Source organism: Larus michahellis, chromosome Z (assembly GCF_964199755.1).
Source record: "Larus michahellis chromosome Z, bLarMic1.1, whole genome shotgun sequence".
Classification (NCBI taxonomy): Eukaryota; Metazoa; Chordata; class Aves; order Charadriiformes; family Laridae; genus Larus; species Larus michahellis.
Window position 1 is genome coordinate 19,563,386 of NC_133930.1, and position 12,497 is coordinate 19,575,882.

Here is a 12,497-nt window from a genome sequence, read left to right on the forward strand (position 1 = left end):
AGCACTTTAGCAGTATAGAATCTGAGCTGTGACTACAGATACAGAGACCTAATCCTGAAATAACAGCAACAGCCCCCACTGAGATCACTAGGGAAACAGGGCTTTCAGGGTCAGTTTTCTCAGCAGCCTCAAAACTACTCCAACATATTGTCTAAAAAATACAGACTGATGTGATAAAAAATCCTGTATGCACATCTCCAGGTTTACACTTTCCCTATACTGATTTAATTCTTAATGTCTCTTACAGAACAAAACAAACCGAATTGATATTACAAGGATATGTTCCTTCAGGATAACTTTCCAAAGCATGCCTCTAGGACTTCAAGTTGGAGAAAGCAAATTTTTGTAACATGAACAGGCACCATATGCATCCTTTAAATTCAGGGGTGTTCAGTCTCAATCATAATAAATAGGATTCTTATATTTTTTTTCAATTGCAAGCCCATGCTAATATCTGGGCTAAGAAGTGAATGGAATTGGTGATGATTTCTGTGTTTACCTCTGTAGTGATTTTCAAATACAATGAAGAAACCGTGGCTCGCTGCAAGATGAAAATACTTCCAGCATACCATAGAAAATATTGGCAGAGAAAAAAACCACCAAACTTCATGTCAAAAACTACTGTGTTATTCAGATGTGTTTAATGCACAATTAATTTTCTTATATTGGGTGAACAACAACTGTCTGTGAAAAAATTTCTTGGAATGTAATAGTGATTTCAATTCTTTTTTCTCTTTTTTTTGTTTGGCAACAAAGCAACAAACCACAGGGCACAGTGAAGAGTTCAGCACCATAGCAAGAGTGCTAACCACTTTTATAAGCTAGCTGCATAGTATTTTTCAGAAATGAAATTTCAAGTTCCACAATACAGAATGAAGTCAATGAAAACCCAAAGAATTAAGCTATCACAAACTATTTTCAATTCAAATCAGATTTACAAGCTTCTTATCACCAAACAGAAATTGAATGCCTTATTCTCCATTACATGGAGAAGATACAGTTTGTAATATCGATGTTATTTTCTCACTGATATTTAACTTCATGTGGCTACAACATGCTAGACAGTGAAAGTTTATTTAGGATCCCTTTTCTTTCCCTTATACCTCACTCTCTACCAGAATAAACAGCAAGCTTCTCAGGATACTTTAATTCTACCTGCAATAAGTAACTTAGTTCTATTTGTTTGAAGTTAAAATGGCCAATACAAATACCTCCATCAGAGAAGAGAAGAAAAGCATACATATTATTATTAAGGTCAAATCCTTACACAATTTACAAAGTTCAAAGGAAAGTTAGCTATACATTAGTTAGAACCAAAGCTACGCAGAATGTGGTATGTACTGACATGGCACTATCTGATAAACATGTGTAAAGATCATATCCATAGACTAAAAAAGTAAAACTTCAAAACCTTAGCTGAAAGATTTTCTGTCTGACATGCTTAACTGTTTCATCTAATGTTATAAAAATCACACATTTTAGAAACAGAAGGGAAAAGTGTCATTATACAGTTCATCTCCACCATAATGCAAGACAAAACTCAGGAACTACTGCAACAAGACCAATAACATAATGGGATTAGAAAATAGTTTCAAGCGAAACATTCTGTGTTCATCTTATAAAGTTCCAGTGGAGATTCATTTCACCACAGTCCTTGGTCAGGTTCTTTCAAAGTGTGATGATAACTAATAAAAATGTCAACCTTTTTTCCAGGTTTTATTGGGCAAGTTTCAATTTCTGGCTAATAGATTTTCTCATTCCTTCAAACACTAAATCAAACAGCTACTTCTACAATCTGTAAATACAGATTGAGACCAAATTATCTCTTAATTTTCCCTCCAGCAAAGTCAGGAGATTAAGCTCCCTTTATCTCCCCCACTTACATTTTCTGAGAATAACTTTCTACGCACAGAGCACACAGTTAGATTCAGACTCTGCACACAGACATAAGTAACTTCAGTTGCAAAAGAATGTTTTCCATCAAGTTACATGAGCTGCCACGTTTTAGTCATTCAAGTATGAGACCCTGTATCACAGTTAAGATTGTTTAAACACTTAATATCAGAGCCAATCAAGTCAATAAAAGTCCTCCTGGGGACACTCATGAGGACTGTGTACAGCTGAAATGAATCTGATACTTGGACTTTTCATAGAGCAAAAGGCTGTTCCTTCTGCCAAAAACTAAAGGCTTCCAACCTCGGACTGCTGGTTAATGGCACCAGAACAGCTCTTCTTGAAAAATACTGTTACAAGCAAAACAGTGGAAATTGCCAAGACCCTGCTAGTATCCAAGCAGAGAGGAACAAAGGCTCCTCTTGCATTCATTACTAGCTGCCAGATATTTAATGACACAGCAAATCTCGGTGATTGCACTGATGGGTCACATATGCCTGGTTCCTGGATCAGACAAAGAACAAGCAACTGAGACGCCCTTTGAAGTTACAATCTACCCCTGAACTAGTTATTATAAAGTAAATGCTTACCATAGACTGCGTAAAACTGAGGATTTCCTGAGTGGTGTTATCAGAATTTACTCTGATCAGCCTTCCAAGTTTTGGGGAACTTACAACCATAAAAGTTATAGTTCTGTTTCCTGCATGGGTCACATCATTGGTTACAGCTTTCAGATCATGTCGTAAAATAGGTTTCCTGGAACCTAAAAAACATCAATTATAAGTAACACAGATTTGCAACAGCAATTTTTCCCAAAGAGTAAGTTTTGTATGCATGACTCACTCTCTCATCTAGCTATTCTACTTAGCATATTAATAATGTTTTATGAGATCAGGAAGTTTACCCTTTTTCTAGTTACCTTCTAGTTATACCACTTCCACTGCTTTTTCAATCAAAAAGCCCGTCAGTGAGATGCACCTCTGTTTTACAGAAATTAAAAAAGTGCAGTTCTCTTCAGCACATGTAATTGCTAAATATCAGCTTCTGCAAAAACAACCCCATGTAAGGAGTAGAGCATGTATAAGAAGCCCTGTTCCTCTATTACCTGTCTAGAACTGAATTCAAACTCCAGCTGAAGTCACTATTGTTAATGTTTTTTGGTTACCCTAGATGCCCACAGAAGGCAGGGTGATTTGTCAGAAAGAAACCTTAACATAGCAAAGTTTCTAGTGAACACACAAACCAAAATCAGTTATTATCAGAAGCTTGAACCACACCTTATCGATATGAAAGATGATTTTCATTAAATGAAATTAAAAAATAAATACTGAATTAAAGAAATTAGGAAGACCATCACACAGCAGAAATAGCTGCCTGAACTGAAACAATGTATTATTAAGATGGATGGACACTGAGAGGTAACAAAATGCTTTTAACACATAGCACCACACTGAACAATACCTTCTGGCTTAAACATTATAAGGATTCTAAAGATCTTTCTGGCATTTAGTCAAACCAAGACCATTTTTGACATAGCTGTGACAAAACCAAACCTAGTAATTTCCTGAAAGAAAAAAAGAAGGTTTATTTGGTTTCTTTTTGATGCACTGTTTCACAGTACACACTCAGCAAACTAAATCTCACGTTTAAGGGTATTTTTGGAGGAGCAATAGATTTCCATAATCCTACGCCCCCTGACCCCACTTCTGCCTCCATTTTTACATTTTTTCTTTTTTTCTTGAGCAACAAGCATTTATAGCTATCAATACATAACTTCAGATACTAGCAGTATATATCCTTGAAGTCTGAATTGTCAATCGATCTTCGACAAAGCATAATGTTTATACAGGAATAACACAAAATAACATGTTCCTGCTATAATATTTCAAAGAAAAAAATATGGTAAGCAAACTGAAGAATGGAGATGTCTTGCAACACATTAGTAACATCAGGATTCTGCCTGTTTACATGTACTTGTGCCCTGCTTCAAGCCAGATCTACTCTGAAACAGGGTTGATACAATAAAATGAGATCTCTGTCTCTGTCTGTTTTCCCCTTTTTACCTTCCCATGCCTCTCTATCTCCATACTGCCTTGAAAAGCAAAGCAGTCCCTCAGGTCTAGAAAAATTCTTCCACGCTGTATCTAATTCAAGAAGGCTCCCTCCTCTTCCTCTCTCTTTTTTCCCCTTTTCTGCGTGACCACAGAGAGGGAAGCACCACCTTGTGTTGTGCATACAGCAGATGTGGTCAGGAATGTACAACTGAGAGCAACAGCTAATCAGATCACATGTATCTGCAAACTGTTATTTCTCAATAACCTTCTGCTTATGCAAATCGGGCCTCACTGCCTTAACAGAGTAAGACAGAGTAACTCTCAAACATGGTCATGCTGTAGTGATGGAAGTTACCGCTGCAATTTTTCACAACCATACCAGGTTATCCCTCCACCACCACCACAGTGCAGGGACATGGGGATGTCTGGGATGTGTACCACAAAGCCCCCATTTGCTCCTAATAGACCCGATCTCACTCACTGCACAGCACAGGCTGAAATAGAGTCTAGGGCCACAGACAATAGTGTCTCTCACACTTTCCTGTTCAATGAGATCCTCCACCAAACATAACCTTCTCCTTCACCCACATCTGTCCTAAGACTTGAGAACCTTTTCAGCACCCACAGTAGTTCTGCTCTGGTCTGACACCTCAACAGGGAGAGGAAGGTTACTTGCCAGACAACAGACTGGGTGAAGGAAAAGGAAGTGAGAACAGCCTGCTTGTTCCCAAACACGGGAGCAGAGATCACAAAACCAACCCCACCCAAACACAGGGGAAAGGAACAGAGACAGGGGAGGAAGACACACAACAAGGATGAGTGATGCAGAGTAGGGACGAACTAATCTGTACAAAGTAGTATGCAACAGCATGAGGCCATTAATTTTGGCATCCACTCTCACTGCCTATGTTTAAGATTTGGAAAGTGCTTTGGCATGAGCATTCTGCCTATCACTGCTAAACAGTTATGAATTATCTCATCTACTGACTGCTTAGACAGCTCTGCTTCCAAATACCTACAAGTCAGGTTGCTCTCAAAGGGCAACTCAGCTCATTCCTTCTCTGAGGAATTGCTTCCCTGAAGAGAGCAAATCCTCACATCATAGGTATCTAGCATATATAAGAAAAAAAATCATATATCTAGCAGTCAATTTACTTAGCACACTGAATAAAACAAGCTTCTGTGGAGCAGAAAAAAAAAAAATCAATAAATTGTATAAACAAATCTGGTATATCCAACACAAAAGAAGACAGCAGTACATGCTCTTATAAAATTGCAGAACAATAAGCTTGAAAGAATAGATTATATCCAGTCATGAAACATGGCAAATTCTTCAAGATATATTCTGGGCTCCCCAGTTCAAGAAGAACAGGGAACTGCTGGAGAGGGTACAGCAAAGGGCTACAAAGGTGATTAGGGGACTGGAACATCTAGTGGAGGTGTCCCTGCCCGTGGCAGGTGGGTTGGAACTAGATGATCTTTAAGGGCCCTTCCAACCCAAAGCATTCCATGATTCTATGATCTCTCTTGTGAAGAAAGGCTAAGGGACTTGCGTCTTTTCAGTCTGGAAAAAAGAAAACTGAGGGGGGATCTTATCAATGCTTATAAATACTTAAAGGGTGGTGTCAGGAGGATGGGGCCAGGCTCTTTTCAGTGGTGCCCAGTGACAGGACAAGAGGTAACAGGCACAAACTTGAGCATAGGAAGTTCCATCTCAACATGAGGAGGAACCTCTTTACTTTGAGGGTGGCAGAGCACGGGAACAGGCTGCCCAGAGAGGTGGTGGAGTCTCCATCTCTGGAGACATTCAAAACCTGCCTGGATGCGTTCCTGCGCAACCTGCTCTAGGTGACCCTGCTCTGGCACGGGGTTGGACTACATGATCTCCAGAGGTCCCTTCCAACACTACCATTCTGTGATTCTTTAATTTTTACTTCCCTAGAGAGAAGAGTCTTCAAGTTGTCTCAAAATTAACTTTTCCTGCAGTGCTATAAAATATAACAGGACACTGGCTATTGTTTTTATTTGTACTAAACATTTGGCACCATCATTGCTGTAATAGTCATTTCATGATGAGCAAGTATAGCTGAAACCCATGCAGCTCCAGAATGTCTCTAAAAAGTATCATAAAGAGAACAGGTGAAAAAGCTACTAATACTTTTTAACACCAAAAAGGAATTTTTCTAACACAAAGTAAGGAAGAATTCAGGAAAAATTGCAGGCTTAGATGAATACAGCTTGCAGTGCTGAAAGAAATAATGTATTTTGCAAACTGGAGAACTGAGTCTAGAGACTTTGCCATCTACGGAAGTGTCAAGCATACTTTTTTTACAATTATCTTTGGCTTAAGACAGAATTCTTGTAAATCCCTGTGCCTGAGGCAAGCTTACACACCAAAATCGCAGATTAATAAACTTTGTAAGTGGATTTTATGTGCATCCCATTTATATCGACTGAATTAGAAGATCATGCTGCTACAATCTCATTTTTTGTTGCCTCTGTTAAAGTGGCTTTTGTTGCAAGCCTTTGTTTATGCAGCTTATATTCAGAAAGTTTAAGAAACTAAAGTGCTTCTCCTCTGTATCAAATTAATAAATAACGCTACAGATTAATACCTATAGAGCTTTACCAAGTCTCAATCTCACTCTGGCTACACAGATCACGTTCAGAGCAAAAAGAAGGTAGCACAAACAAAAGTGTGATGCAAGACATCATCGCTGAGAGAAGACTAATCTTCATTTCTCCTTTCATTCTGCAATTAATGTTAGATTACTAACTCAATGAGGGATTATTCTTGCCAATGTAAAGCACTAAATGGCTCTAGTGAGACTCTCTTAACACATCAACTCCTGCAGGAGCAGGATTTCATTAAAAAAAAAATACTCAGCTGCTGATCCAACTAGTTCCAAATGCACAAATACAAATCAAAGTTTTCAGTCCTTCTGATTCATCAGTGAGTCTGTGCTGCTCTCCATACGTAACTCAGCTCCAACAGTAAGAATGCGAACTAGCAATCTGGCATGCTTTCGTGTGCTATTCAGAATCTCACAGAGACAAGCTTCACTCTGGTTTTACCAGGCAAAATCACAACCAGCTAAGACACCTCTAAATATATGAATACAGTATAGAGCTTTTAAACAAAGCTGAATGGGGAATGTTCAGAGCTTAGGCAAACGGTGTTATTGTCACACTGTGCTTATATATTTCACTGCCAATTTCCATGACTCCAAGCACATGTGCATATGAAAAAATTAAAGATTATAAAACTATAAAGCAATATGTTGTTTGAGAAGACATAACTGTTCTTTTAAAAATCAGACAGATAGATGTTCCCAGGTACAGTTTTCTACAGTTTAGCCAGCTAGCTATCTGACAAATAACCGTATATTATGCATTTTTTTCAAGTAGATGAAACCATGATAATATTTAAGAACAGACCTGGAAAGACTCCGAGCCCTTTGTTCACTTCAAGGCTAATGACTAGCATCCGAGCTGTGACGCTAAAAATCTGTCGAGGTGCAAAGTTCAAACCATCTGTTACCTGAAAGTTGAAGCCTCCAGACATTGCTCCTGTATAAAACAAAAATGTAAATTTATTCTTGTATTATTCTATTTGTCATCCCAAACATACAAACATACACTGGACACCTTTTGGTCTTGGCTACAGTGACATATATCTGAAGTCATCCTGAAGCAATTTTTGATCAATACCTTTGTACCTTAATTAGAACTAAATAAATTAATAATGCATAGAACACCTTCACAATGAAGAACTACTGGCTGTTGCTTACACTGAAGGACAGACATCCCTTAGATGTAAATTAGCAGAGCGGCCCTTCCATTCTTTCTTCACTGAGCCCGGTGGAGCTGAAACCAAGGTAAACTTGGGGAGACAAATTTCCTACTTGGGAACCTGGGGGACAGTTAAACCTGTGGGAGACTCCCAGATTTCCTACTCCTTCTATATCTTAGGAGGGACCAAAGCACTTAAGCAGCCTTATTTCGGCAAAGAAGGAATTTGGGAAGAAAAACAACTAGAATGTTCTTTCATTTTGATTTACATTTAAAAGACTGAATAAACTCTCAGGTTGTTTCCTTCACCTCTTTGCATCACTTCAGCTTTGCTGAAGAGTGTATGTTGTCACAGCTTAAACTATTTCAGAGGTTATGTGTACTCATAACAAATGCACATTTTTTTCTTTCATCTTTGGACCTGTATGTACTTTGGCACAAGTGATAGCAAAATACCTCCAGGAATCTGAGCAGATTCCTGTAAAAATACATTTCTCAGAACTGACTTATTGAGGTGTACACAGCTTCCTTTATCTTGCTTTAAGTAGAGGCTCCCCAATTGGTTTAACTAGGTAGAAAGAGAGAATAAAAAACTGAAACATTAACTGTTGCAAACAGTTAGCATTGCTCTTCTACTTGCTTTGCCCAATTTAGCCATGAGATCTTGCTACACGAATATATACCCTGAAAGTGAGAGGGTGCACATACTTTCACTTAAAGATCAGCACTCCTTGCCTAACTATAAATTAACATATCAGAAGAATCAAATACGGGTTCTGAAATTATAGTTAACAACTACCCCAGGCAATGCTCTTATATCCAGCCAGGCACTGAAGCAGCTCTGGAAGATCAGGTCATACTGTTTTTATTTTAAAAGCTTTTATTCTCTGATGTTTTTTCTTGATGAAAATGCACAAGTAGTTGTGCCCTTGAAAAAGGCATTGAGGATTGTACTATTTGCCTCAGGTTGCGAAAAAAGCCTCACTTGCTTTTTTGGCTAATGCAGGTCAACTGCCCAATTGACACAGATATTTTGTCATCAGCAGAGTCAGGAACGGAGCTAAATCCTGAATTGCTGCTCGGGTGGAGCACATATTATTGTATCATGATTAATTTTTAAAGGCGTATCTGATCAGAGGTCAGGACACCAGAAAGAGGACTGTAAAAACTGCACTGCAAAGACACAGAGACCTCAGAACTAACAAGAGTTCAATTCAGTACTGCCCTAAGGAAAATATCGGCAGGGTTTAAGGGCAGGCCCCATACTGCGAAAGCGGGATGGGAGCACCCTGGAGTGAAGCAAGGGTGGAAAAGGGAAAGAATTCTCACATTGAAAGAGGAGTACAGAAAAGGAAAGGCATGTTCTGGTTCTGCATGTATGCTGTTGACAGAACAACCGGGGATTACAGAGGAAACAAATACAAAATTTAAGGGGGAAACATGAGAACAGAAAGGGAGATTTGCAATTCACAGCACAGAACAAGCAGTATAGCGGAACTCGCAAGACTGAGCAGAAATGAAGAGGAAAATTTATGAAGTCTAATATTAGAGGCATAAAAGCAAAGTGCAGTAGTGCTTTCTTCGGCAGTACAAAAGACCCCAAGGATGGAGAGTCACTGCCATGTACAGATGTAAAAGATCTGCAGTGCCACGTGGAGAAGGGGATGGAAGAGTTGCCTTAGCCAAGAAGATGCTGCTTTTCCTTTTGGAAAGGGTTAGAGAGAGTAGACGAGCAGATGCCAGGCTGCGCAGAACATGAAGTGGGGGTACTTCCCAGGAGGAGCCAAAGAAGCTTGCACACACTAGAAGACTAAAGACAATGGACAGAGCAGAAAGACAGACAACAGAAAAGGGGTAAAAAGCCAAATGAGAGCAACCAGATGTGAAAAGGCCCAGGACAAGGCTGGGAGCAAGAAGACGAGTAACAAGTACACTTCTAGCAACAGTCCAAGATGAAGGAGGAAAGAAAACCACAAACTCAGAAAGGAAAAAAGAAGCAAATGTCCAAAGTACTTTCTGAAACACTGGAGGACATAAGGCTGAGCAGATGGCAGAGACAGAGCAGCTGCAAGAGATGACATATGACCTGGGCAATTTTACATTTCAAATATACTGTACAACGCACACTCCCACTCACTGGAAAATTAAATTTGCTGTTCTTTTTACTTTTATTAATCAAGATTCACTTCCTAAGGCTACAGATGTGCATTTGCCCTTTCTGGAACACAGAGCGGATTCATTTCCTCACACTGAGACTACCACCATCCTACCACCATAGGGGTTTTTACATGTCAAAGTCTCCCTTGGAAAAATTTAAAGAGCTTGGCTCACTTTTGCCATGCTCTTGACCTTTCATTTCCTGACCAAATTATTTGAGCAGGATACTTACAGCTCACCAGCAGCTGCTTGTAAAGCAATTTCAGCAACACATACACGCTCTGCAAGACAGTGCATCGCAAGTCAGAGCACTTTAACCTGCACCAAGCCTTCACGAAGACACAGCACAGAGTGACTGCTGCACCCAAGGGAAGACTGGAAATAATTCCAGCCTACCTCAGGGCAGGCAAGAAAGTGCTGCACCTCTTCCATCTCCTTCTCCAAAGTTGGTGTATTCCTACTTTAGCACCTCCTCTCTTCGAGCTGAGGTAACATGATAATAGAGCCGGAGCAGAAGAAACGCCGCTATTGCCCTGAAAAAGCCCCACCTCTTCCTCTGGCTGGAACACTGCTGGGATCTTCATTCCTGCGGCTTCCCAGCACTGCCATTCAACGATGAATGAAGCTACCCTGACTTCTTTTTGTATTGCTCACACATTCTCTCTGTAGCAGCAGCAGCACAAATAACCCAAGCTCTGGCCACTGGCAGAAAAGAGTCAGTGGTTAAAGCTGAATTCCTCCACAGTCTGAAAGAGAGGATGACATCACCCAGATGACCCATAACTTCATTTCCCAAAGCTGCTCAGGAACACCGTGGCAGGTATCTGAGAGACTGTTGGTCCACGAATAGCTCTGCACTGCAGCACGGCTTCAGGAGATTCTCAATTACAATTGTCAAAAAAAAAACGGATTTCATTATCTCTGAAAGCTGCAAGGCAACGTTCCCCTACTGCAAGCCTGCATTCAGAAAGATGGCTGCTACCAACTGAACCACTAATACACCAAGGTTTCTTGGTGAGCACACATTTAACTAGCCATCAGACCCTTTCCTGTTTAGTTTGTGAGATCAAGTATCACATAACCGGTGCTTTGAGATTTTTCTGACATTACAGGGAGATCTTCAAAGGATTACAAACACAAATATACTGACTAGGAGCAATATTTTGGTAACAGAGGTTGTATTTTTGAAACCACATACCATTGTGTACAAATACCAGCTGTCCTTCAATTATATGAGCCTGGGTAAAACTAAGGATGCTCTTGTTCGGAGAAGATTTCAGAGCCAAGTGCCCATTGCTAGGTGGAGTAATGGAATATATCAGTTCTGATGGTGAGGAGTCCTTGTCTTCTGCACAGAGGTCATCAATAGTTATTTCTGTGACTGAACCCACCCACACCTAGGAAAAAAAATAATAATATTGTTAATAAAGAAAATGCACACAAGATAAAATCAGGGGTGGAAAAAACCTTCAAAGAAAAAGAAAGAATAAAGGTTTGTGCTATGCAACACTAGCAGCTGTGACATGTTTCCTTGCTGTCCACCCAAATCTCTGATTGTGGACTGGAATCGCTAATGTTGACAAGTGGTTTTTAAAAGACAAGACCACAAAATAATACAAGCAAACACACCCTACATCAGTTTGAGTTTTAGACAGATGCAGCATGAGTGCTATATTTGTCAGGCACTATCCAAACTCTTACAAACGTAACAAAATTGTATTTTGATAACTGAGTCAAGGAGCTCCTTTCCAACACATACACATGAATATTACTGTCATGTACTTCACAGCAGGCAAGGCATTCAATATGCTCTACGTTCACCAGCAGAAAAGAAAAAAGAAAAACAGCCTGGGGACAGCATCATCTCTAATACAAATGGGACGCTTCTTGTAGCTGCATTATTTCCTTCTAACGACTTGCACTAAAGGCCCTTTTTTCAGTGCACCAAACAACCCACAGAGGTGCTCAGTCCAGTGGGAGATGAAGGAATCAACACCTCCAACAGCTGCTTAGCACTTTGTAAGGTCATGCTTACAGACAAAATAGCTAACTAGTATTTGGAAAGATGTTATCCAACCCATCAATTAATTCTAGTAAATCTAAATACTTTTGTTTTTTTTAGCTTGAGATATGCACAAACTGCAAGATCCTTCTTTCAATCAGAAAGGACTGCTATCTGAGCTTCATTGCATCTCACTGGATAATTCCTTGTCTGGAAATGATAAGCAACAGCCCATTTTACTCTTCACCTTCGCTGTATTTATTTGGAATTACAGACAAAAGACAAAGAACAATACATACTTATCTCTACATGAAATTAAATTCCCAAATATTCAATACAACTATACACATTCTTTCCACGCAGAGTTTATATAGTGTACAATCTTAAGAGCTTGACCCTTCAAAAATCTCAGCTTGAGCTTTGTAACACATACTGCATCGTCCCTTCCTATCCTCCTAGGGTCTTAGTACACTTAACAAATATCTGGTAGTAACATCACACCAAATGGTTGAAGAGGAAAAGTGATCCTTGACAAAGGGCATTTTACCTCTGCCAAAACCAACAATTAGCAATCACAGATTTTTCCCTAAGTATTAATT

At 39.6% G+C, this 12,497-nt stretch overlaps 1 protein-coding gene across 1 annotated transcript in view; it reads right to left on the reverse strand.

Moving 5' to 3' along the window:
- LOC141736400 (chondroitin sulfate proteoglycan 4-like) overlaps window positions 1-12,497 on the reverse strand; it is a 41,236-nt gene that overhangs the window by 7,151 nt on the left and 21,588 nt on the right. Inside the window, exons 6-8 of the mRNA XM_074570502.1 lie at window positions 11,095-11,293; window positions 7,386-7,517; window positions 2,484-2,656 (exon numbers count right to left, since the gene is read on the reverse strand). Coding sequence (XP_074426603.1) covers window positions 2,484-2,656; window positions 7,386-7,517; window positions 11,095-11,293 — 504 coding nt within the window. The remainder of the gene's footprint in view (window positions 1-2,483; window positions 2,657-7,385; window positions 7,518-11,094; window positions 11,294-12,497) is intronic.